The sequence below is a fragment of the Branchiostoma lanceolatum genome, chromosome 8 (genome assembly GCF_035083965.1).
Source record: "Branchiostoma lanceolatum isolate klBraLanc5 chromosome 8, klBraLanc5.hap2, whole genome shotgun sequence".
In the NCBI taxonomy this organism is placed as follows: domain Eukaryota; kingdom Metazoa; phylum Chordata; class Leptocardii; order Amphioxiformes; family Branchiostomatidae; genus Branchiostoma; species Branchiostoma lanceolatum.
The window spans coordinates 10,383,935-10,411,336 of record NC_089729.1 but is presented as its reverse complement, the minus strand read 5'-3'; the positions used below and the strand labels follow the sequence as shown (position 1 = coordinate 10,411,336).

General features: G+C 40.2%; 3 protein-coding genes across 3 annotated transcripts; 1 reads left to right on the top strand and 2 right to left on the bottom strand.

The window, feature by feature from the left end:
• Positions 1 to 1,118: 1,118 nt before the first annotated feature.
• Positions 1,119 to 8,319, top strand: LOC136440214 (phosphomannomutase 2-like). Its single transcript, XM_066436106.1, has 8 exons — positions 1,119 to 1,299; positions 2,448 to 2,562; positions 3,127 to 3,203; positions 3,704 to 3,795; positions 4,474 to 4,573; positions 5,635 to 5,710; positions 6,028 to 6,143; positions 6,558 to 8,319. Exons 1-8 carry the CDS (start codon positions 1,231 to 1,233, stop codon positions 6,663 to 6,665), a joined length of 753 nt encoding a protein of 250 aa, XP_066292203.1. The 5' UTR covers positions 1,119 to 1,230; the 3' UTR covers positions 6,666 to 8,319.
• Positions 8,320 to 8,710: 391 nt separating this feature from the next.
• Positions 8,711 to 12,751, bottom strand: LOC136440212 (mRNA export factor GLE1-like). Its single transcript, XM_066436104.1, has 3 exons — positions 12,140 to 12,751; positions 10,257 to 11,692; positions 8,711 to 9,800 (listed from the first exon to the last, which is right to left on the bottom strand). Exons 1-3 carry the CDS (start codon positions 12,603 to 12,605, stop codon positions 9,585 to 9,587), a joined length of 2,118 nt encoding a protein of 705 aa, XP_066292201.1. The 5' UTR covers positions 12,606 to 12,751; the 3' UTR covers positions 8,711 to 9,584.
• Positions 12,752 to 13,513: 762 nt separating this feature from the next.
• LOC136440216 (calcium-regulated heat-stable protein 1-like) lies at positions 13,514 to 27,372 on the bottom strand. Its single transcript, XM_066436110.1, has 4 exons — positions 27,164 to 27,372; positions 20,417 to 20,619; positions 16,781 to 16,903; positions 13,514 to 15,874 (listed from the first exon to the last, which is right to left on the bottom strand). The coding sequence occupies exons 2-4, from the start codon at positions 20,581 to 20,583 to the stop codon at positions 15,697 to 15,699; spliced, it is 468 nt and encodes a 155-aa protein (XP_066292207.1). The 5' UTR covers positions 20,584 to 20,619; positions 27,164 to 27,372; the 3' UTR covers positions 13,514 to 15,696.
• Between the last annotated feature and the right edge of the window lie 30 nt (positions 27,373 to 27,402).

Sequence of the window (27,402 nt, the reverse complement as noted above, 5' to 3'; positions counted from 1 at the left end):
GAAGGGAGGAAATGATGAATGCATATCGCATTGCACAAGGAGAGAGACTGAGGAAAGAGAGAGAGGGGGTGACTTTCAAAGACTTTTGCAGAACGTCTACCTCAAACAATCACCTCGTAAGATATGATATGATGTGATGATAATTATGACCTCGTGAATGTAACAAAGCGCTGTACATGTTGAACTTCCTATAAAGCACATCATTCGGATGGTTTGAATGTTTTCCGCCCTCAGTGTTCGATGTTTTCATCTGTAAAACTGGCACATTTTTTTTCAAGTTATTCTATCCTCTGTCATTTCACCCCGCTCAGCGTTTCTCACTCACTGCCATCGGACGACTGTGGCGCATTCATAATACCTGGAATACAACCTGTGCGCCAGATCTGGTCTAGAATCTCAGGAACATTCGAAACCTAGTACACGACATATAACTACTAGGATATAACGTTCATGTACGTTGTTGTTAGTATCGGTACTTCCCGCTACATAGCCAGTGCAGCACACATGCAGGTGGCTCTCGGCGTTCTTTGTCACAACGCCGCCAGGCGGGGCACCAAGTGAATGCAACGCTTACCGTCAGTGAATATAAAGTCTGTCAAAGGACACTAGGCGTAATCGTGCAACCGTACATAAATAATGACCAATAGTCATAAAAATTCCCAGGCATATTAATTTTTTTTTAATCAAATTTACCCACACTGGGAATGACATGAACAATCTGTATCTTCTACAAAATCCTGACTTAAGTAACGAAAACTGGCGATTCATCGTGATATCTTAGGAATACGCTTTACGTACTTTATTTGCCAACGTCTTACGCGTCCTACGTGAAACATGGTCACGCAGGGTATAGTGCAAATATCATGGCAATCAGGGAGCACAAGTTGACCTTTGCTCTCATCAGCTGGTCTATAGAATCGTTCACTATACTGTAGGGGTAAGTGTAAGAGTTTACAAACGTGATAATCGTTTTGTCACAATAAACAACACATTGTAATACAAAACGTAACCATATTAGTTAATGATTTAGTATATTTTTTATCAAAAAAAACTTTTAACTGTCGATATATATTTTACACAAATTATTTATAGTTCTATTTCCCCCTACTAAATAATGGCATGATCTGATAAGCACTTCAGCTGTGTACTTCCACGATCACGCTGCAGTGCGACACACGCTAACTTCGTTTTTGCTCATTCCAGACGAAAGAGAGAACACGAGAACTCACCATGGCTTCCAGAGACACGTCTACCCTGTGTTTATTCGACGTGGACGGGACTTTGACGGCAGCTAGACAGGTAAAGTAGGAAGAGAGTGGGTCGGTGTGTTCGAAAAGCTGTTCTCTGTTTTTTTTCCTGGTCACTAAATCTGAGCTCGATCGGTCAGCTGTTTTCTGAACGCTTCTTGTGCATACACGGTTTTCTCCAGGCTACACTACAAGGCTTGTCACACTTGTTGTGAAAATGCTAAACTTTTGTTTGACACCTGAACCATGATTAGGTGAAGAAGAAGAAGGGTGTGAATAATTCGATAACTAGACTCGGAGAGGAAGTGCCCAGAGCGCGTGCCCAACTATAGAGCCTCAGCGATTAGTTGACGTGGCAAGCTTTTCGCGCTTGCGTCAGCCAAAACGTACTGTTTTTAGAAACCCCTTGGAGATTTTTGCAAGTGTCTCATAGGAAAGAAGCACCCCCTGTTCTTAAAAGGGTTCCCTTCTTTCTATTTCCTTCAGAAAATAAGCAGATTCTGCATAGATACGACTTACGTTTTACGTTTTACTAGTTCTTAACCTTCAGTAACACTAAATACTTGACTGTGATTGGTCAGGACGGAAGGTGTGTCCGGGGTGTGGCAAAAGTTCAAGGATTTTTTGTTGCTTATTGACGGATCCAAACCAACCATTGTGGTAAACATGTTTTTCTTGGGCCAGAAACTGCTTAGCAAGATGTTTCCATTGTTTGTACTTTGGTTATGCATACACAGGTATCCAGGTTAATTGGGATGGGTTTAGCAATGTCGCAACAACTTAAATGTTAGTGGAACAAATGAATTCAAACTTGTAACTTTTAATACATAGATAGGCCATTTCCTTCTCAAATATTTTTGAGGCTAAACTTGCTGCACTCAGGTTTTGATCTAGGGATGATATTTTTGACTTTGGTTGGGGAGATAGAATTTGTTGGAAGGAGAGGGTTGGGCTACTGCCCCTACGGCCTCAAAATGGCTATGGGACTGCCTTTTACAAAGGCATGTACAAAGCACAAGAATTAATTGGTAACCGCCATTTACATTACTAATAATCTGCCGGTTTAGAATTATACAGGGGTGCATTATACTGGGGGAAGTTGGGTTGGAGATCTATTTGGACGTATCTGTTCAGGGTGGGTGAATTATGTACCTGGTGGAATTATGTCGGATGTTACATATACTTTCCTTTATGTTCCAGCAAATCACACCGGCCATGGAGGAGTTTCTCATGAAGCTGAAGGAGAAGGTTGTGGTGGGACTGGTAGGAGGGTCAGACTTTGTCAAGATTGCAGAACAGATGAAAGGAGACGACGGTAAGTGTGGGGGGTCTGAAGACAACCCTAGCCTGGTCGTCTCCTTTGTAGGCCTTCTAGGCGGTGCTGCCATTTGTTTTTGGGAGGAGCGCTGGTTTGCGATTTTCAACAATCTCTCCAGCAAAAGAACCTGGCCTAGATATGTTGAAAATCACGAATCAGCGCTTCCCAAAAAATAAAAGCCGGTGCTTCCTAGCTAGAAGGCCTGCAAAGGAGGCTAAGACAACGGTAGCTTGGGTGTCTGACTTTTCTTTGGTAAAGCATATGCTATATAGTGCATATCAGCTTTTGTAGAGGGTTGATTGTACAGTTGTAAGATTTAGAATGCCACTTTGCAGAGGTGATCAATATCGATATCAATGCCATCCAGGCTACCATTTGTGTGTCTGGCTGCAAGTTTGGTATTTTGATAAAGAATTGAAGAATTGAATCGAAGAATTGTAAGATACAACCATATTTCCGAGTTCAACTGATACCAATAGCTGCCATGATTGTTCACAGTGTTTGCATGATATTGTTGAAATATCAACAACGTTCTGAAAATGCAATTTTCTTCTTCTCCAGTTGTGAAGAAGTTTGACTACCTGTTTGCTGAGAACGGGCTGGTGGCTTACAAGGACGGGAAACTTGTTGGGAAGATGGTAAGTGTCAACTGCATTGAAAATATGGTGACAATTAGTACTGGTTACTTTTGTTCATGCATCATGTTCAATATATAGTCAAGCCTGTGTACAGTGACCATTTAAACGTATCAAAAGTAGACAAAAGTGGTCACAGTAGACACGTGGTTGCTGTAGACAGGATTCTCAATGCTTGTGTCAATGGGAAGATAATCAAATGGACCACAAATTAAGACCACAACTGGTCCTGATACAGGGATGGTCACTAGGAGTAGTACAGGTTTGATAGTAAGTTTGTATTTATGAAGTACTATGTCCAGGAGACGGAGTGCATAAGTCCAGGGATTTTTATTTTGTAAGAATATCGGCTGTTCTACATGATTTTATAAGACCTTGTAGTTGTACTGGCCAAGGCACCTAATATCACTGAGAAACGGTTGCACCATTTAGCAAGCCTGCACAGTTATCATCAGTCTACTCAGAACAATTCCAGAGAACTTTTATTTTGCCTCTTTACTCAGAGCATCCAGGATCACATGGGCGAGGAGAAACTCCAGTCTTTCATCAACTTCTGTCTACAGTACATGTCCAAACTCACTCTGCCGGTCAAGAGGTGAGGGCAGTTGTGGGCCAGATATTCATTCTTTAGTCTGTCCAAAACGAAACTACCAGTTTTTTAGTTGACAATGAATTAAAAATGTACCTAGCTGTAGTTGTTTTAGTTTACCAAACGTCTATTCTTAGACTGGTGATATGTTTTGTAAAAAGATGAAGGACAGATGTCATGTACATCTTGACTATCTCAGTAAATGTTGCATCAACACACTTAAATTATCTTTACCAAGTCTGGCCTTAGCCCTACAATCAGTGTTTCTTCTCCCTTCTTAGTCTACATATTGTGCCATTACAGTCTTTAAAACAATTATTTCCTACTAGTATCTGTGTGTTTCACTGAATGTCGTCCACTTTTGTCTCTTCTTGGTCATCATCATCATCATCATATGCCTTGTCCTGTATATACTCGGGGGCCTCTTGAAAATCAGCTTTTATAAGTTGCAGCCCAGCTGTCTTGAGATGAAAAAAATGAATAGATAAATAAGTTGCAGCAAATTGCTAACTTGTTTTGTTTCGATAATGAACTACACTCTGTTTATGATGCTTGTGGAGACAATGGTATGTTTTACAGGGCACACCTGTAAAGCAGTGTGCCTACCTTGTATAAAGAAAACAGAAATGAATAAATGGTGTCACCTCACAGAGGATGAAATAAACTGAGCTTGTTTTTTTCCAGGGGGACGTTTATAGAGTTCCGTAGTGGACTGATCAATGTGTGTCCTGTTGGCCGGAGTTGCTCACAGGAGGAGAGGATACAGTTTAACCAGTACGATCAGGTAGGGGGCGCCAATACAACACTTCCGTTATAGTAAAAAAGCACTGGTCTGTTACTCTCCAAGCAGAGGTTGGATGGGAAGATTGTGACTATCTGTTTTGCCCCGTTTTCTGACAGCTGACCACCTGACTGAGTCAGGGGCTAGCAGTCAGATATTGGGTCCAGTCAGAAGTCAGATTTTGCCCCCGAAGGTCTCCTTGGACAAAACTGGGCTGTTACTTATACCCCCTTTTTACTGAGGCTGCGATAGTTAGTGTCATAAGAAGTTCAAATGAATTTCATTCATTAAGAAGTGTATTTTATATGTTTTGTTGTCTCAAATCATACTTTAAAATCATGGATTGTTTCAATTTATAAAGTCATGGGTCATACAAATCCAATTTTGGTCACTCAATGGTCTCCATCCAGTGGAGAGGTGGCCTAAGGGTTTGTGCAGTGATGCAGTATTAAATAACTTAATCATTTTGTTGTCAAGGTCTGTTATATAACTCGAATGTCCGGGCCCGCTAGGTTGCCATGCCAGTACACATGACGTCAGGCATCCATTATCTATCCAAATTACATGACCTTTGGGCAAATTATACAATTATACTTTTCCACTTTCCACTCAATTGCTAATTATTCAAACGATATTCATTATATTCTTAGGAAGGAAAACCTTAGTGGCTTATACTCCTATATACTTAAGGGACCCTATTAAAGTATTATGTCACAAACATAGGGTCATCCTATATTGCAATGTTGAGATACACAAAGTAGCTCTTCAACGCTCTTAACGTAATTCGGGTTTATCTTTTGTATATGGATCATATCAATCTACTGTTTTTATACTCTCCAAGCAGAGGTTTGGCTCGATCCGGCTGGTTTTTGACATGTTTTTTAGGCATTTTCGTAGGACTTTCTACTTTGTCCTGTAAGTGTGCTGCCAGCCAAAAGAAAAAGGGACAAAACTGCGCCTGGCAAGTCTGTCAAAAAGGCCCCAAAACAGCCAGAGCTAAACCTCTGCTTGGAGAGTACTGTTTTGCACCCACACCTGATATTATTTATTTTGTTGTTGTTTAGGAACACAAGATCAGGGAGACATTTGTAGCGGAACTGCGTAAACAGTTTCCTGACACAGGACTGGTCTTCTCCATAGGTGAGAACCTCCTCGGGGAGAAACTTATCCAAACTTTGTTAGATGATCTATTTGAGGGGATGATGTTCTGACCAAGTATCATTTGCTCAAACAGCCAAATTCAGTGCTGATGTGTACAGAATGTGTGACTGCACTTCTTTTTTCGGAAGAGTGGGCCATATCTTTGTAATGTTTGGCCGTCTCCTGCAAAGAGCTGGCTATTAATAAAGGGGGCAATGCACTCTTAAGAGTGACCCATGCTGTATTTATGTAGAATAGACAATTTCTGACTTTTTCAATATAGACATAACCTCCCTGTTATGTGTGTATTTCTGCAGGTGGACAGATCAGTATCGATGCCTTCCCTAAAGGCTGGGACAAGACCTACTGTCTGAACCATGTAGAAAAGGACGGCTACAAAACCATCCATTTCTTCGGAGACAAGACGATGCCTGTAAGTTTACTCCATGAGAGATTGTTAACATGTTTTTGGGGTCCCTGACACAGGGGTGGGCAGCAGTCAGCTAGTCTTCACACTGCTCTTTGGTCATGATATTCTGTGGACATTTGTAACATAATGGTATTGATGTTTCACATACTCCCATTTTCTTAGTACATACATGTATATATAGTGTGCAACTTTTGTTTTGCTTTGAGCATGTAATGCAAAACAATTTTGAAAGCAAAGAACTTGCACAAATAAAAAAGTGATTGACGAATAATGCCATTAATGAAATGAAAAGAAATTAAAAAAACAGTTACTGCACATTTATACAGTATATTCATGCACAAACAGAAAATATTGACGAAACGACTATTTCATTCAGTCTGTCTGAAGACTCTAATAATTTCTGTTTCTCCTCTACAGGGTGGCAATGACCATGAGATCTTTGCTGACCCCCGGACAATCGGCCACACAGTGACCAGTCCAGACGACACACGAGCACAGCTGGAGAAACTCTTCTTCAGCAACTAGACCACACGTACAGGGATGGTCCTGATCAGGCCCCATCAATGTAGTTCCTTGGTTCTCAGACATTTTAATGTATAATTTTAACAAGAAGACATCATGAAAACAGATGGCTGGGAGGAAAACTTCACTCCCTAAAACTGTGTGTACCAAAGTACAGACTGTCTAGTCTCTACCGGACTACATAGGTTGCTGGAAAAATAGTAGGTTGGCCAAATATGTTGAATAATTTGGAAGGTGTCAGCCATTGAGTAAAGTAACCTATGGTGTCTGGTATAGACTTTCCCCTCAGAGTCTGTTTTCTTGTCGATCTTCCAATCTAGCATTATCTTTTCAATCTGAGAAACGGGAAATCAAATTGGGGTGGCCTTAACGCTAAATCTCTTAGTCTACTAATGTCTCTCAACCAAAGAACAGAAAAATTGAAGATCAGTGTGGCTTTTATTTGTAGCCGACAACCGTGTTGCAAAAAGTCAATGTTGTTAAGCCTTCAATCAATGCCTCAATGTGCCAGAAAGTGGGAGCTATGAAGACCAAAATTTAAGCATTGTATGTAGATTTAAATCTGAGTTTGCAATCTAGCAAATACAGAACAATGGTCGTATCTAAAGTGACAATGTAACATGGTTGTTTTAACAGACAACAATAAGTGTGAGACAGAAGTCATCCATATAGTCTGATTGACTTTTCAAATTGTATAATTCAGATTTGTTTGTTGTGTCTGCCTGCAGCATTAAGAATCACTTTTACAATGTATCATGCAGGTAAATTAGGATTTTAACAAAGCATCATGAATTGAATTACGGCTACCTTTATGATTCTGAGACTATCACTGATCATGATGTATTGTCAGAAGATTATTTTGATATCTTTTACATGAACGGCAATTTTGTTTTGTAGTCTGCATCAAGAAAAATTGAAAATGTTGCAAATTTAAATTGAGATTACTCTGCAAACTCCAAACTGTTTTAATAAGAGGTAAGATTAAGATGCTGATTCAAATACCTCAATACTGTGGAGCCCATGCAAAATAATAAGTGCTGGTCACTATCACATTACTGTTTCACGCAGCTATAAAGTCGCAGAGTAGTATGTCTGACTCAGTATGTTAGTACAACAAGGAAGTCGACTACTTAGAACTTTGTAGACCAAGTCACCATGCAGTAAGTTTCTATAGTAACTGTTATGACAATTAATAATAAAAATTTCCTCCATTATTGACATCCTCTTTTCAGTACAATGGCAAAACATAATCATATGTAGTTTTGCTGGCGTCACTAAAACTTAAATTTGATAGTCAATATTTTGTATTTCCGTAGCTAGTATAGTGAATGTAGGTGCCCTGTTGATTCTCAGTCGATGGAAAATTGGAAATATATTTTTGATGCAATTTAGACGACAGAACACAAGCAAGTTGATGATTTGTGTGACTGGGTTGAACGGACCAACATTTTTCAGGTGATTTGATTTTGATTTTTAAGATTTATTACTTTAAATTGAAAGGGACTTTCACAGTATGTTTGTAACCTACTGAAATATTCATTTAGCTTTCATGCATTTTGGATGTGCAATTGGACACATTAATTTTTTTTTTTTTCAGGAACATGTTTTTAAATATGTAATAAATGGTGATGGCTTGGATGTGATAAGTATAAAATGACTACTGTTTCATTCTTTTCTCAAGTGTGACTTGAGGTACTATATATGTTTAGAACTGCAGTATGAATGGTGACTCAGATATCACTACCTGCGAGGTCTAGCTGGTAATGCTGCAGTACCCGAAAATACTGCCAGGGGCCCTGAAATCGCCATGTTTTTTGGGGACCACAATAATTACAATGTAGCTACGTACCAAAATTCATACAAATCCATCAAAAGGATCTTGAGTTATAGGTGAAACACAACCAAAAACAGTACCCCCATCAGAGGTGAACCTCCTTCTCAGAGGTAAATATTGAGGCCATATGCTAGCAAGTCTTCATAAAAATAGTGTATGCAAAGTCTAGATGTTAGAAAACTTAAATTTATTTGTATACTGCACGAGACAAAAACTTGTTCCTTCTCCAATTTTATTGCATGATGTTGGCCATAATCTGCTAAACAATATACAGTAGACTTAAATCAATTTTTTGTTTATCATAAGGCACAGGCACAGAAACAGCAGGTATTGTATGATATGGATGACAATTTTCAACAAGATGAAAATGCAACACATCAAAATCAACAGGTGGTCAAGTGAACATATACTTTTGTGTCCCTGCTCATTGCTATCTTCCCTGACATCAAGCAGCTATTATTAAGCTGGTTAGACATTTCACTTTAAACTTCTGCTAAAATTGTTAATTAGAAACAAATCATCTTCACCATACGACACCCACCAGTGGCTGAATGAGGGTTGCACGTACCTATTATAAGTTCATAATTGTATGTTCAGTGCACATACCATATACATCTATGGGTTGCAATATTGACACAACAGTGACGAGTTACTTGCACTGCAGTCCCCTGATTTGTACAAAAATCTACTAGAATAGTATATTATCTTAATGGTTAAGCATCTATGGATTAAGTTTAGGCCAGTACTAAAGTGGCTTCCATTGGCACTATATTGTCCGGAAGATGGATGTTAGCATCCCTTTAGGTGTAGCAATTTTGTACACTCCTATAACAGTCACTTTAGCCTGAATAGGCAGTAGGGACAAGTTTGAGCCTGTACTATTGTACTACAACATCTTCTTTTGGTACTACTAGTATGTTGTCCAGAAGACGGATGTTAGCATCCCTTTAGGTGTGGCAATTCTCTGAGTCTTGATAACACTCCTCTAACAGTCCCTTTATTTTTGACAAGCAGCAGGGACATGTTTGAGCCTCTATGATAATAAAGACTCTATTACTAGTACAGAATTACAGTGCCTTCACTCAGTACTATGATGTCCAGAAGACGGAGGTTAGCATCCCTTTAGGTGTGGCGATTCTCTGAGTCTTGATACACTCCTCCAGCAGTCCCTTCAGCCTGGACACAGGCCCCCCCTGGCCTGCGCCCGTCACCCTCTGGATCTGCGTGAAGTAGTCTCTACACAGGATGTGCAGCAGCTTGTGGAACTGCTTCCCATAGGCCTTCATCAGCGCGTGGCCGGCAACCTGCAGGAACAAACAGACCCTTTTTACACAACCAAGTGATTTATTCGACCAACGTTTCGGTGACCATCTGTCACTTTCCTCAGGACAATTCTGACTGGTTCACATTGCACTATAGCAAAGGTGTCACTGCTTAATTTTATAGATGCGTTCCCAAACGCAAAGTATTCACAAATATACACTGTTACAGGGAACGGTATCTACTATGCAGCCCCAAATGTGCAGGAGTGCAATATATACATTGCATAATTGCCAAGCCAATGAGGGAATTGTCAAGTAAAAAACAGTGCAATAATTAACATCTACTTCTTAAGAGTGCGGTCCCAAACGTGACTGAGTCTATATCCCTCCTCAATTATTACAGTTCATGACTCGAGTGGATTTCCTGATCCATACAGCCTCCTTTATCCAACGTGTGCATCTATTTGTCCCCTTTATCCATCTCCCTTCCCTTCTCACCTGTAGGAAATCATACAGCAAGGTGGCCGTCACGTCCATCTCAGGGTCAAGGTTAATCACACTGGACAGCCAGCACCAGCCGTGGGCCACGCCGTGAGGGTGCTTCTTGGACCCCGTGTCGGTCTGCACGATGGCGGCGTACAGCCGCATGATGCCCGACATGCGCTTGAGGAACTTGTCCTGCTTCTCTACCGTTCCCTCCTTGTAGGCGTATCCCTTGGACTTGTAGAAGTCCTCGTCCGACTGGCCGTCCATCTTGGGGGGGTAGAACGGCACGATGTACGGGCACGCACGGTGCAAGTGAGCCATCAGCAGCTGCCCTACGTCAGGGAACTCCATCCACACGCCGACCGCGACAGCAGCAATGGGGAAGGCAGACTCGTGGTTGGACGCGATCTGCTCGACGCCCTGTTTCATGAACTTCCTGGCCAGGAGTTCCTTGCAGTAGACGATTGCCAAGGGGTGGCTGGTGGCTGAGACCCTCTTGTCGCTCACCTCCACCTGCTGACCCTGCAGTAGCCTGCACAGCCGGCCCAGCTTGTCTGTCACGTGGCTGGCTGAGTGGGAGGAGATGGCGTTCAAGGGTGTGTTCACAGCCTTCTGCAGGTCAAACGCATACTTCTTCAACTGCGAGTCTGACGGTTTGGCCAGGGGGAGGCAGGACTGGACACAGTTGTCCAGGTTGGTTTGTAGATCCCTGTACTTTTTAATAGTTTGTGTATAAGTGGTTAGAAACGCTTCCTTGGAGTCGGACGGGACGGCTGGTTTAGCTGAAGATGCAGCTTTTGCTGCTGCCTTCTCAGCGGCTGCCTTCTCTGCCTGTTTCAGAGCCTCTTGTTTTTCCTGTTCAGCAGCCTGGGCCCTGGCCTGCTCCTGAGCCTGTCGCACTCTCTCTTCAGCTTTCCTGGCCTCCTCTTGGGCCTTCTCTACCGCTTGGACCACCTTCGTCTGTATGGCCTTGACCTCGGCAAGGGTGGTTTGAGCAAGATGGAGCACTTGGTCAGTCGTACCACCAGCCTCGCTAGCTGCAGACACCTGCCTTGTCAGGTTGGATGTTAACATCACCGCTCTGTGTGCATCGTTCAATACATCTGCAGGTAGAGTGTCCTTCTGACCAAAGTTGCTGAGGAGAGTTGTCATGGCCTGTGCTGCCTCGTTTGACTCTTCTTGCTGTTTTATCAGCTGCCTTAACTTCTCCAGCGCATACGCCTGCTTTCTGCGCTGTTGCTGGGTTTGCCGTACGATGGCCTCCTGTAGCTGTGCGTCTAGATGCTTGGCTCTCCGTCGATGGTCCTCCTCTAACTGCTGGATCCGCTGTTGGCTCTTTTCTCCCCGGTGCAGCAGGAGGTTGTTGACCTTGTCCTGCTGTTTCCTGCTGTTCAGTCTGTGCTGGTCCTGTAGGATGGACAGCTGCTGCTGTACCTGCTGCCACAGACCTGTAACAAGAGGTGGACAACATAACAGTTAATAAAATGTACGAAGGGAGAAATAACATTGCCAATGATAGGTATGATATTTAGAGTCAGATTAGAGGACAAATACAAATGAAAGTAGCATACAGATGTGTCAGCACATAGATACTCTATACTATAAAACGGACATGTTGTTTATGAATGAAACATACTCATGACATTTATGATTTAGCCATATCTAGAGAAAGAAAACCATTGATAAATAAATACTTTCCAAGCAGAGGTTGGGGGAGGGAGATTAACGTTATCTTCTTTGCTTGGAGGAATCAACGAACACATTACATCACAATTCAACTATGAGAGACGTCCCATATGACTCTGTCTAAACAACTTTATACATGTAACCAAATGTATTATTCTTCATTGATTTAGACAATATTTATGTACTCAGACAGGAACAAGTCACCAAACCTGTTATCTGCTGCTCCACCTGTATCTGCTGTTTCACGACTGTTTCCTTGACTGTTTCCAGTCGTTCTTGCTCGTACATGGAGACGGTTTTCTGGAGCTGTGCCCTGACGTTGTCTCCTCCATTCTCCAACGAGTCTGCTGCTGGTGGTGGTGGTATAATCTTTGGACGCATGTCCTGAGATGTTTTCGCGCTTGCACGGATGGTTTCTTTAGGTTGAGTGCCCCTTTGTGCTGATGTTTTAGGAGGAGACAGTCCCTGTGGACTCTCAGATCTCGGCGATTCTCCGTTCTGCTCGCTGTTTAGTTCCGTTTCAAGAGCAGACAGCACCTGATCTACATCGTTGATCCTGACCACCAGTCTGCCCAACCAGCCGGCGTCGTCTCCGATGTCTACGTCTTTGGAATACCGCAGTCGACCTTTGCTAGTCCTCCCGAGTTCTTCTAAGACGGACATCTTTTCTTCCATATTGTTGACTACCTGGAGAAACTTCCAGATGGACACAGAAGTTCTTTTTACGTCTGTAAACGGCAGATTTTGGAAGCGAAACTGCACCTACTGTTGTAAAATGGCGGGCATGTTAGGGTCTCGGGGTCACTCGAAGATTACATTTATCTCTGGGGGTATTGTATAAAGTAACTCTTCTCTGTCCAAAATTCGACCGTTAAACGCTAGATTCGATATAAAGACATTTTACTAGCAGAAACAGCATTTTATAAGTGTGCTTTTTTTAATCCTTATTAGATTTTGTTGATTAACAAAAAAAGTCGTTAATATAACCCATTTTCAAGTGTAGTCGACTTCTTTCAAACGCATGTCAGCAGCGTCCTCTTGCGATATAGTATACTATTGCATACTTTTAGTACCGTATTTCTTCTAATAAAGGACGCACTTTTTTGACATTTCAACCTTCAAGATGAGGCTTCAGGTCAAAGCCAAAGTCGGGGTGCGCACTTTATTTAGGTTTTCTCTCGAGAAAAGTCGCGACGTAAGTCAGGAAGTCACCGATTATTACCCCAGCAGGCTAGCCCCGTCACTTCGCTGACACGCAACGATAATTTATGCATGTTCTGTTCTTATTCATGTATACCTTTATACCATGTTCTTATGTTTACAAGATAACGATGCTACATCATACGTATATTTTTGAAAAGGTATTCTAGATATAAAAATAATTGATTTAGCGATATTAAATATGTGCAAGTTCAACAATATTGCTGGTACCAGCTTTGCTCTAGACAAATTACAAATATGATAAACAATCTTTAACGATGATGAAAAGCTATGTTGTGAGAAATAACATCATATCATATTATGAGACATCACTGCCGATGAGTTGAATTAAAGATACATTGAAAACACAAAACTTTAATTCATATTGGGCATACATGTATTTATTCATCAATTTTTCCAGCAGTGGTGCATTACAGTTAATCAACTTAAGCTACTCCTAGCTCATATATCAATGATTAAGTACGAAAGCTTGACTTTTTCTTCGGACCTGGTCAACAATTGGAATAAAACACTACAGAACATCTGATTTCTACGTAAACCCATAACAGTTATCATAATCCTTATGGTCTAAAGGAACATAGCATATATACACACACCTGTATACAGCAAAGATCAACAACTATATGGAAATAGAATTTGAACTCAGTCGATTCCTTGAATCCTCTCTAGATTGAATGATTTTTCTAGAATTTCTAAATATTCATGACAAAACTTCGTAATTGTAACTTTTCTATCAAATTTCAAAGCATGTCTCAAACAAGTGCCTCTCAGTGGTAGCTTTCCGCAATTTGGCTTGTCGCATATTTTAACCGCAATGTTGCAACACTAACCTGAGTGAAGTGGTGAGAGTATGTATATGGTCTGGCAAGGCAAATCCGCAATTGTTATGGTCAAGTAACAAAAAGTCTAAGATATCAAACACTGTTCTATACAGCAATATTTAGCAAATCCTGATGCCAGGAGGGTTTGCCGGGCGAGGATCAGCCCCTGAAGAAGGTGAGTATGTGCAGTTTTATCAATTTTTGGAGGGTAAGGGGGAGGAATTGCTTATGTTTGTGACCCAGCATTGTTCATATAAATTCATCTAATCCACCTTAGCCTTTCTTACTCCATGGTTCACCTCTGGATAATTCTTTTTACTGGAATGAATATCATTCCTAGCTATTCATAAACACCATCTTAGTAAGTGGAAAATTGGAATAAAAATTGATAATCAATACTAAATCATCACCTAAGATTTATGAAGAACGTTGTGTAGCTCAATACATCATACATGAGGAAGTATTTTAGAAAAATTGGTCATCGGGAGGAGCACAAAATGTTTGTAATTTTGGAAGGAAGGTAGTCTAGATGGGATGTGACAACCTTTGTCTACAAATAAGATGAAATTTGTTTTGATACTGGACACAAGGCAAAGCAGTACCTGTTCTTCAGACTTAATCATCTTGAAAACAAAAATAAGTAACATGTTTGAAATTCAAAATTTCAGGGTAGAATTTTCTATCAAAATCTGTATTACGTATGGATCATCCTTTTGACCAGTTTTTCTTTAACCTTCTTCCTGCTGCCTGACTCCATAAACAATACAAATTTGGTGCCAAACGGCTACCGTAGCCTACCAAAGGCTAAACAGTTTTTTGAGGATAAAGCTAAAGAATGATCAGGATCCCTTATCTACTGTAAAACTAACAGTACCAAGATTTTACTGACTAAATGATGACAACCTGCATTATATACTTTTAATGCATCAAGAAGATCACAAAAGGATAGAGACTGCAAAATTGGACACCATTTTTTTTCAAATGTTTCCCAGTCCCACTCATAAAGAAAGTATACGACAGAGCTATCCTGCAAATAACCATATCAACATAATGCACATACATGTACTTCCATACTTCAGCCCCAAACACCTTTATATCTGAACACCTTTCAGGCAAAAGCTATCATTTAGATTCTGTATCCATTCTATTCATTCCAAACAATGAACAACATATAACCCCTAAACCTTGCATATCTAAGTGTGAGCATTGTTTTAAACTTAAATGACCAAAGAAAAATTTGACCATTATGATAATTATCTGATGATTATCAGTTTTATTCTACAGTACAATCTTTATGCATGTACCTAGTTTTGGTCTTATAACATTTACATTTGTATAGACTTGACGTTGTGGCTGACTTGTTTTGTAGGTGCTTATTTCAAGATACTCAGATGTGATGGTATATTGTCTGCATTGGCATTGGTATCACTATACTTAGCGTGGGGATATGAACATTTCTCTTCTACTTTACAGTATCTTGCTTTTTATTCACCAGGTCATTCAGTGAAAAATGATGTATCTCAAAACACAACAAAACCTCTACATTCAACAAAAACAATCAATGGTTGATATCACACTACACTTAAAATGTATTAAGTGTTTGTTATTCGAGTTTGTTATGCATTTCAAACTGATCAATGACATGTTTATCCAATCTTCAATAATCCTTAAGTTTTGAACTGCTGCATTTAACCTCTACTGCCATGCCAGGCAAAAGTCAGAGTTCAGGGGTCGTGTATGTGGTCGCGTGGGTTGTAGTCCTCCCACCTCTCGTGGGTGGTTCCCGGCGCCAGGTTGGTGATCGTCACCTCGATAGCCTGGACCTTGATGTTCTTGGGAGGAATGGGGCACTCCTTATAGGTCACCTCGTCTCCGTCTTTCAAGACATACTCGCCATCAATACTGTGGATAGATGGCATTGTCATTTAGATATAACATTTCAGTAACGTTGAATACAACGATTATCACATAGATACTAGTAATGATCTACAATGCACATAGGTGTTGAATAGTTAAACTCCACTATGCACACATAGTTGCCATCAATGCATTTAGATAATAAGATTTCAGTAACATTGAATTTTGAATACCGGATACCGGAACTCAATATGGATAAGGATCTTAAACCCCTAAGCTGCCAGGCCTAGATATATCCAGGATATAAAAACCTACCCTGTGTGCCGCGCCCAGTTATAACCGGGATAAGGTATTCCCCAGAAGAAAACATCATTGTGTGCATGTAGCACAGGGAACCCATAACTTAGGGGAGTTAAGAGGGAGGTCAGGGATCAAACATTTACAATTTTTACTGCAATAAAACTCTGGCAGCTTAAGGTATAACAGTTGAACTGCACAGTGCACGCATACACACTTATTATTAGGACAGTAGATAACTTATACTTCCAGTAACACAAGAGCGTTCTTTGATTAATCATTTTTGCTTTGGTTGGACTACAGTTCATGTTATCATTTCTATTCCATCAAAAAGGAAGGAAAGATCATCAGGCTGTAAGCAATTCTTGCTTTAATCTAATGAACTTTTTTTTTTCAGATTTTACATTGCCAAAGGCTTTGCGGGGGACTACTGTAAATGCAGAAATGGTCGCGGTGGTTTAATGTTCGCGGTTTTCGCAGTAAGCTCTTTGCCGCGAACTTAAAACCACCACAAAAGTTTTCCCCTCCTACCCCTTGTCTACTATCTCAAACGCGAACTTAAAACTACCATGAACACACCATTTTCTCCCGACCGCAAAGATATAACTATGCAAACTTAAATGCATTTACAGTTTATGATCAAAGGTTGCTCACTCTGAGATGTGCACAAAGATGTCGGGGGATCCGTCTGATGGTTTGATGAAGCCATGGCCTTTCTGTCGGCAGAAATCCTTCACAATCCCGTGTTTCATTGGCCCTGCCGAGGCACGTAGTGACCTGGGGGTAACAGGGATGGATTAAAAACATGTTCGTTATCACCTGATGGAAAAGATTATTACAGCCAGTAGGTACCCATCTGAGTAACGAGCTCGAGGCTGTTGTAACATGCTCCAGGCACCACCTTAAACACAGGACCCCCATTTTCGGAAAAAAATATATTATATATACATGCTCACTTATCAATTAAAGACTTCATATTTTTACATAGTACTAGTCATTCAAGGCAATCTGTGGTCACAAGGTCTAAACAAGATGACGAATAAGTAATACTATAATTATGCAATTTCCTAAATAAGACTGTCTTTTTACAATATCTTAACTACACCGACTTTGCAGGTGTTCAGCAAAAGCTGATCATTTCTCAGGAGACATAAGGATGAAGTAAAGCCTTATCTTTCATCGTCTAGCATATTGAGGGTAATTTGGGGGTACTATATAGTAAGTTGAAGGCAAGCTTAGACTGCAAATCTCTAGCATCTTAATAAGCCTTCCCTTACATTGTATTTGAGGACCTCTATGATAGATATCCTCTGATATATGAATCAAAACCAACAACATTTACCAGACAACAAATGCAGATTAGGACATGTGGACCTTGGTGTTGTTCAGTGCTGAGATTGCAACGCAAAGCCTGATTCTTACGGCTACCAGCATTTGACATGAACCATTCATTCCCACCTGACAATACAATACATGTACAATAAACTGCTTTCATCCCTATCGCTTTGAAACTAGAGTCTGCGGGAACATAAATCGGCAGGCCGGTCTTCATAAAGAAATAAAATCATTAAACAAAGTCTTTCATCCAACAGATCCTTCACAGACAATGTAGAAATCCTTTGGAAAAACAACTTACTTAACAGATGCCTGGCCTGACTTGGGCATGATTCTTCAGACTGTCAAAATTGTATGTATCAAATCCGAGACAACATAAAAATACTGACATAAAAGGCCGTGAATCAAATCTGTTTGCTGGAGCTTGTCACCTCCATTAGCATTTTCCAAACCATTGACTGTGATGTTGTCATGAAAGGCTGGCAAAACAACATATTCAAACCTACTCGTGTGCGTTAGTTTTCTGAGATTGTCACAAAGAACTGATTGATGAAGGCTGTCCTTTTTGCAATCCAGTTCTTTAATTTGCAGATGCTAAAGCTTGCAACCATTTTCACACTGCCAAGTGCACAGTGTACAATCATGTAAACAGTTAAAATCACGATAATAGCCACAGTTATTAAGGGGCAATTTCCTTGTATTGGGGACATCAAAATCTTCTTGAACTGAAGAAAATGTCCCTCGACCACTTCTCTAATTTATATGATTAAGACTAAAGGTTTGACACTCTAAGATATTCCTTCCTATTTCCAGGCCAATCTCCATTCTTTTTCATCTGGTCTCTCCACCCACCAAGACTGCAATGTACTGTCCCTTCCTAATACATGCCCCCACTTCTGGCACATTTTATGCCCCATACAGTCTAATGGACCATGACAAACAGGAACACACCTCTGTGGGGGCGCTCTGTTCAGTTAGGCAATTTGCATCACTGAAAGGCTGCTTTTAAGTCCTGGGGAAAACTGTGTGGGTGTTTTCCCCGTCACCAAAGACGTAAGTACGCCCCGTCACCAAAGACGTAAGTACGCTTACGGAAGCACAGCGGTATTAATTTCACAAAGGCCTAGGGCTCTGAAAGTATTTTTCCCACGTAAGCCACAAATCATGAGATTTCCTTTTGACCTGTGAATGTTTTTTTCAAACATGCTGTTCAAAATCTGGAATCGGTAATTTGAGCCTAATGCTGTTCACAAGATTTTAACTGAAACGAAAGAGACTCAGAGACCAGCCATGACTTGAATGTCACACACAATTTCAGGTTTCACAGTGGCCATGCTACAGGGCCTGTCCCTGGTGCTGAAAAACCATCATCTGAGCACTTCATGAACATACCAACCTCAAAATCAACTGTTCTATTTTCAGCTAGATTTACTATAGCATAACCACAACTTATAAGGATAAAGATATAGCATTGCACTGCACTGCAGAGCTTCTTTTTCCATTTGAGGATGGTTTTTCATATAGCCAATGAACACATAAAGTAGTAGAAAACACAAGAATGCACAGGGTTTATCTCAACATTTATAAGACATTAGAGAGACTAATAGGAACAGGATCATGTAACCTTTCGCTCAGTGATCTCTCTCTGATTTAATTTACAGCGCAAAGTATTACCACAGAGGCAATAATGTCATACATGTTTTATAGGAAACTAAGGACGAGAGTTACGACCCAGCAGAAGAACTCGATAAACAAGCCTAATTTTATTGCACAAATTCCTGCCATGCATCAGTGCTGAAATAGATTAAATCAATGAGCCATCAGGCTTGTACTAGTTGTAGTCTGGGACCCCTTTCACACTCAAAAAATCTAATTATAACCTGTTAGATCAACCAATCTGTTCAGAATGTCTCTAAACATTTAAGTTTTTGGATTTTCTCCAAAACGGTTACTTCGCAAACCACCTCAGCAAGGAGTTTTCAGACCACTTCGCCCAAATTGCATGACTTAAGGGACTGGCTACCACCACCCAAAGCTGAGATCACTGGCAGAGTGACTCTAAACAATCATAAACTGAACTGTCCAAAAGCAAGTAAGTCTAATCCCAGCATCATGGTGAAAAACAGACAATAAAACAGAGAGTGAGTGAGTGAGTGAGTGTGTGAGTGTGTGACATTAAAGCATTTCTGTATCTGACCTGCCCTATTAACCACTACTGAGTATGGACAGTGGCCTCTTTTCTCTAAATACATTTATCATATAATAAGTCTGTTTGTCTGTTATACCAGTGGTAGAAAAACTTTTTTCCAGTGCTCTGCAATATTACAGAATGTCAAAATTTTGTTTTGCAATTTGAAAATATTTTCTGCAAAATATATAAGCCTCCATACTACAACCTTCTCAACCGAATAATGCCTATTTAATATTATAGCTAGCTTTGCAACATTGCTGTAATTTTCTATTCTCTCACTCTATCTTTTTTACAAGCAAAGTTTTAAACAGGAAAAACACATGTGTGTGAAAAATTGAGATCCATTGAATCCTGATCCTGATTTTTTCATTCTGCAAAATTGAAGATTATCTCATTTTTCTTCTGCAATCTTGAAAATCTTTCTGCAAATTGCAGACTGCAGGTGGGTATTTAGAACTCTGTATACTATCTTAAATGGCAGTTAAGGTCATAGTTGATGATATCATCTCAAACGTCTCAATGTGCTTTGTAAAAGTTTGTACTGAACTTTGTATATTGTTCAGTTACCAGGGCTAACCCTTTGTAATAGCCTTCGCCTAGTTGGGTAGCCCTGGCTGTACTTTTATACAGCCGAATAAATAAATGAAATCAAATCATACCTATATTGTGCCGACTGTGTCACAGATGTTATGATTACTGTACATTGGTTTTAATTCAGTGGCAACACTGTGATATTTAAGTCATCTAAGCAGAGTGAGACTTACGTTGATCTGGTGCGAGTCCTCCTGGTGGGGAGGGGGCTGGGCAGCAGGAAACCGTCCTTACCCGGAGACATGGGCGACCTCCGCGGGGAGTGGGCCAGGGGCGACGACCCTAGGGGCGAGGACGCCAGGGGGGACGTGCTCAGGGGAACCTTCATCGGGGACGCCATGGCAACTACTACGGACACGCCCTCCTTATGTCTCTCCTAGAAGAAAGAAAAAAATGTCACTGACCACGCACAGCTGGTGATGTCACTTTCAGATGGACTCTTTCTCCGAGTCATTTCTGTTGCTATGGCATCTATCGGTTGCTAAGGCTGGACCAGGTGGTCTTCCAGGAAATCATCAAGGTTCGGGCCCTGAATATAAAGGTTAACAACGTCCCCGGGGCATGGGCCAATTAGTGAGACGTCTGCTACAGATGGAAACTGGCATGGGGGATGTTGTTTGCATCCTTTTATAGCCTTGTCCACTTTTACTTCTCTTGTATGGTACCATCAAATTCTGACGTACATGCATATCAATATTCAATAGATATTCATCAATGAAAAAATAGTTTTTTCATTCTCTATTATGATGATGAATGACTTCTTTTTGATTTTGAAAATAGCTAATAGAAACTGTAAATCTTTTTCACATGATGTTACATATAGATACATACAGATTGGTAGTTTTGTTTTGAAACTAATAAATAATAAAGCCTCAGATGGGATATGAGCCAAATTAAAAAAGTTCCACAAGATGCTGGGGACATCTTAACCCTAGTCCTGCTGAGCCCAACAATTGTCGGTTTGCACATGCTTGTTCTGTATGCTAGCCCTGACAATTGGCGGGTTGAGGGTATTTCTAGAGTGTGTACGTTGCACCCGCGCGGCGCGGTTGTCGTAAAGCAAAGTAACTAAAAATGAGCAATATCAAAGGTGTCTGCTGCTGGGCACTTCAGCAGTATATTTTTGCTCTGGAAATCCAGCTGGTTCCTCTTAAGCATTTATCAGGCAGAATCTATTTATTTTCAAACCAAAAGTTTTACAATTACTAATTCCAGAGGTATAGAAATTTGACTTGGAACAGTTGGGAATGTATTGCATCCATAAAACACCCCCATAAAATCAGCCTGTAAACCTGATGTTACGATGGCATCCTCTAGAGATTTCAAATCTGATTAGCCAGAGAGCAGAAAGAAAATCATCTCCTTTCCTACAGAATTCTCTATATGATAGAGCCTTACTAGCTATAGCACCAGGGCTCGAAATTCATTTTTGGAAATAGGTGCACCCAACCCAAAAAATTAGGTGCACAGAAAGAATTTTGGGTGCACCACATAGAACAAAGTTGAATGTCAGCAAAACATAATTACAAAGTTAACGCTCTTAAGAACTTCAATCTCTAATTCTATATAGCTAACCTTAAAATTTCAAACAAGTAATACATTAAAGTACAAGTGTTACAAATTATATTGCTTTTTCTGATACTTACATTTCAAGAATACTAGTAATAGTATTCTGTATACTTAGTGTACAATAGTACCTTTACCCTATAGCTTACAAAAATATCTTAGGTGCACTGGTGCACCCATGTAGTCAAAAATTAGGTGCACAGCTCCAATTTTGGGTGCACACAGGTGCACATGCACCCACTATTTCGAGCCCTGCTAGTACTCATTAACTTGGTTGTGTATTTTTTATTCAGTGACTTTCCAACCTGATGAAACTATTCACGGATAGTTCTGCAGAAGTTTTCCATTTGATCTGAAGCCAAAATTGACACTTAGCAATAGGGGACACTTCACTGCATAAATGAAATAGAAATGAATAGACTATAACAAAGCAAAATTGGCTCTGCTATCTACTAAATCAACAATTTCTTTTTGACAATATTGGCAATCTCACGGAATATTGCTGCACGGCAGTCTAGTATAGAAAAACACATAATTCTGAATACCTGCAACTAATGCAATGCCACAGACATATAAAAGTCTGAGTAACCTAATATCAATAATACATGCGCCGTTTAGGTCAAGGGCTGGCAGAAGTTTCAAAACGAACGACAATAAATGTCTATAGTGAGACACAACCTAATCAATAATGTAGTATGGACGACTTTTGTATCAGACTGCAAACATACGATTTATTACACTGTCTACCAACACGGCAGTTAACCTGTTCATAATAGCATACAAATTACAATCAACATGTATGTTCTAAATCCACGCATTTCACTGATTTTGTACTCTTTGACTCTATTTGGATCCACAATAAGGCCACACCAATTTAATTTCTTGGTTAACGGAATTTTGAAAAAAAATGCTAGATTGGAAAATCAACATGAAAACAGAACCTCAGAGGAAAGTTTGTACTTTGGTGCACACAGTTTCAGGGAGTGAACAGGGTCAGGTGCAAGTTTTCACCCCAGCCTTCTGTTTTAATGATGTCCTCGTGCTAAAATTTTACCCAAAAAATCCATTAACCAAGAAATTAAATTGGTGTGGCCTAAGTTTGACATTCCAGCTATTTAAGTTGTTCTTTATCTTTATTAAAAATTGCAACAATACAATACACAGTGGAACGCCAGGCGGACAAGCTGGGGTTGCGGACCACTCAACATTACAATTACACTGAATACAACAATAAGACACTAAAGTAAGGCAATAGTGTCTATAGCTACTAGCTGTGGCACAAGCAATAAGCACATACCCCCCCCCCCAAGTTGTCTCTTAGGCGACTGAAGTGTGGAAGGTTATCTCAGCACCACAGACAGTGACAGGACATGATAATGCTTTTAGCCAGATAAACCAGCTCCATTATTACAGGTAATTCAATACTATGCACTCGTCTAAAAGCACTGTCTGCTACTAGGAGGACTAAATTAGATAACTTAGGCTACACAATTTTGTTCCTTGCATTTTAGAAACTTTACATCTATTTTACAGTTCAACTAGAATTCTTTCATCTTGTTGCTTTTTATCCATAGTTTTTATTCAATCTTCAAAGTGCCGCCCACAAGATGATAAATAGCTGGAAATCATCCAACATGAGACCTTAAGGCTTAACATTGATCTGCATAGCACATTGTATGTCTACGACACTGGGAAAATTTTCTGGACGTACAACAACGACGTTTCATACATCTTTGACAAGTGACGCCTTTTTTTCTTGGTGTATTGTGAATCAACCCATGCATTGCACAACAAGTATTTTTATGGCCCTTGTGACTTTGTCATACGTTACCTCCAAGGTGAACGTACAATGAAGTTGTATGGGCTATAAAAATGCCTGTCATACGCCGTAGACGTACGTCGTTGTCGTACATAACAAGAAAATTTTCCCAGTGTGAATCGGGTCTAAGCCTCACAAGACAGTCACACATGAAAACAGGAAGTAAGTGTTGAAAATGCACGTCATGATGATGAGGACTTAGCTTAAGAGCTTTAGATCTTATCCAAAACTGATGTATAAGTAACACATCGTTTAAACTCCTGAAAATCTTTCTATGATTCAATTGGAAAAATGTAGCCATGACATACACACAAGCTCTTCAAATATTTCCCCCAAATCCCAAGTGTTGTTGTAGGTGAAACACCAACAGGGGGACTGTGTTATGTCTGTCAACAAAAGACTGGTGCATGAAATGGCGCTCTCAAAATACTAGTAGACTTCCGAAACATCTATATTTTCTAGCCTGTACATCATGTATTCAACTCATAACTGTTTTATTCAAATCGTCTAGCAGCCAAGCAAAAATTTTAAAAACCGCGCAAAAACGTGCCATACAATGATTCCCTAAGTTTCGCGAGCCTACAAAAACCCGGCAACGATTTTCAGTGAGTTCTTACATCACAACGACGTCATATTTTTGCATGATGGACGTCGCTCTACATTGTGATAGTGTTGTTTGAACTAATCATAATAGAAATGACTAAATAAATTGACTTTCAAAGTCCGATCTTCGAGCCTAAAATTGCTTGCAATTGGGTTTCCTTTAACAACATTTAGCTGACTTAGGACCACCATGTGCAAGTGGCAGAATGACCCAGCACTAGGCAGCAGATGTGATGTAATTCACCTGCCAGCCTAGGATGGAAAAACATGCCTTCCTTCCTTCCTTCAGGGCTGTTTTGATTTGGACCAGATTTGTTTCTGTGAAACAGGATTTTTGGGGACATGTACATCAAAACTCTGCAGCAAGACCTGGGCTCTGAATAAAGCCATATAAACCAGGATTTTCATGTCTGCTAAATTTTTCTAGGAAATATATAGACTCTGGAGGGAGGGAGGGGAGGTATTGCAAATGGCATGTTTAACACTCTGCCTACTGGCACAGGGTTATCCATGGCCATGGGGTTAGATATCAACAAGTAGACACCACCCTTGCACTTCTATTCTTATTCTTTAAGTTATGGAGCTATCTGTCAACTGCAGGAATAAGTGATAAACACTTTGCCAACATTACATCATCAAATCAATTCTAATATGATAAAGCCATTAAAGGTCATCATGAATCAATAAAATGATACATATATATACAGGAAATCTTATGATAATCCAATTAGAACTGATGAATAAAAGAGGACACAGGACATTCTATACAATAAGATCTGGGGAAATTCTGAAACTTAAAATTTCCTTTTTTGCCAGATTCAGGTTGCTAAATGTTTTGGTAGAATAGACCTCAACTCAAGATCATAAGAAAATGAAATCAGTAAAAACAAATGATACTGTAAAAACTGCAAGAATAAGTTGCCCCTTGCAGCTGTGTTGTCTGACTTGTACGGATTTCCCCAGTGAGGTAAGATTATCAACACAGCTTTGTCCGGATCCAGCATTAGCAGCTGTAGATCTTTTTTCAATAAGCAAAGCCCTGCTCACCTCTAGATCTGGCCGCAGGCGTCACATAATTCTAATCTTTTTTATATTATTGGTTAACAAGCTGACTTGGCAGGGGAATGGTTATAATATTACTAAGTAGCATGGCCTACGTGCCATTGCCAACATAATATACAGATTGATCCTCTCCTCTCAGCAGGCATGTGCCTTCATTACATTCACACATATGAGCACCACTTCTATCTAAATCCTACATTATGCACTTTATCGTTACTGCCACTACAGAACACAGTGAGGTCAAATGGTCCAATAAAGATAAAGAACAAACTGATAACTTTGTACTTGTGCAAAGTGAGTCACTTGAAAAATATTTCTCTCTCTTTACAACTACTGTGAGTCTACGGCTCTACGCTATGAATTCTTAAATGATAACAATTGTAAAATTTGTAACATGAGAGAATTTATCAAGTTTAGCAATCTCAGGTAGCTGTTGTCATTCTCCTTTTTCATCATTTTACCAGTTTATATTTATTTCAAGGAGAACAGTTCAGTTTTAGTGCCATCATGAACATTGTCCAATTGAAGTTCCCCACGGTTGTTCTTGACAGATTCAGGTCACCATTTTCTAATCCAAGGTCCTCTTCAATCAATTTGTTCAAGGTGAGACAAGGACGTCTGTCTTCTGGTTCCCAACAACAGATCATTTTAAACTTAATGTTTTACCGGAATTATTTGAAAGTCTACATGTACACATTCTCCTCAATGCAGTGAACCAAGTAAGTATAACAAAATATACTTTCTACTTTCTAATGTTTATATCCTTCCCTAAAAAAATGATTTCATTGCCGTTTTTGTTCTTTATACTTAATTTAATTGTATTTAATGTATTTTAATGTGTAAGCAGACTCCAGGTAGAATACATGTAGTGTGATTTTTTTTTTAGAATTGAATGCTAGATCTTAATAAAACAAACAGACAAACGTGACATTGTGTTACCCTTGAAATTGAACCAAATGCTGTGCTACATTTAATGTTACAGCCAAAATATAAAATACAGGTCCCTGTCATTTCATTCATATAGAGTTTCCCAGCTGCATATTGTGTTTACCCCAACATGACTCCATTGTTTGACTTCCTCTCTGGTTCTCCCTGTAATTTCCAGCCCACTTCTGCACACAAGGAACACCTGCTGTTCTGGGTCATCCTTTACACAGTGTGCAGACCAGTACACAGGTACAAACACTAGGACTAAACTCTTAAACACTTAACAACAATGCAGTGGTTATTGGGAACATCCTGTCAGTACAGAAAGGAACATCCTGTCAATAGTGAAAGAGGCTTCTTATTGCAGGAACATCCTGTCAATAGTGAGAAAAATGATTATTGACAGGGACATAGTAAAAAATACAGGAACATCCTGTCAATAGTGAAACAAAATTCTTATTGAAAGGAACATCCTGTCAATAGTGAAACAAAATTCTTATTGGAAGGAACATCCTGTCAATAGTGAAAAACACTTCTTATTGACAGGGACATCCAGTCAACATCCTCGGCCTAACAACAAATTTTCTGGAGACGTTCATGGCCAGTTGAGAGACTCAAGATAAAACGTACCGCATCATGCCTGGCTTCGTCAAACTCGTCTTTCCAGTAGGTTCTTACATTTTCTAGAAGCGTGTAGAAGAAGCGTGGCTGTTTACGTCAGATGATTTATTAGGATAGGGTCATTTAGAGACATTGACAGGCCTCTTGCAAAGACGTTTGAAGCCTTAAAAGTGCAAAATTTTACTCTACAGGTATCAGAACACTTCTAACTTCCGCCCCCTCCCACATGCCTTGCGCTGTCTGAGGCGCTTAGGCCTAGGGGCAGGCGTGTTGTGGACCTGAAACGCCTCCAGTGAAAACTGACCAAAAAAAACCTGTTTACCTGTGACTTTTCGTCAAACACGGGACTGTTATCTCCTCCAAGACGTGGCTACGCCTCCTTAAACACGCACTGCTCTCCCGGGATGACGCTGGTAACGTCACGTAACGGCGAACCCGCGCGAAACGGCCGTTAATCTGAGGAGGTCGACGTGAAGACGGCCACGGAGAAGCTTTTAGGCAAAAAACATTTGGAGCCAAGGTCACACCGGGTCACTCACCTTTGAACCGCTGTCTGGATTA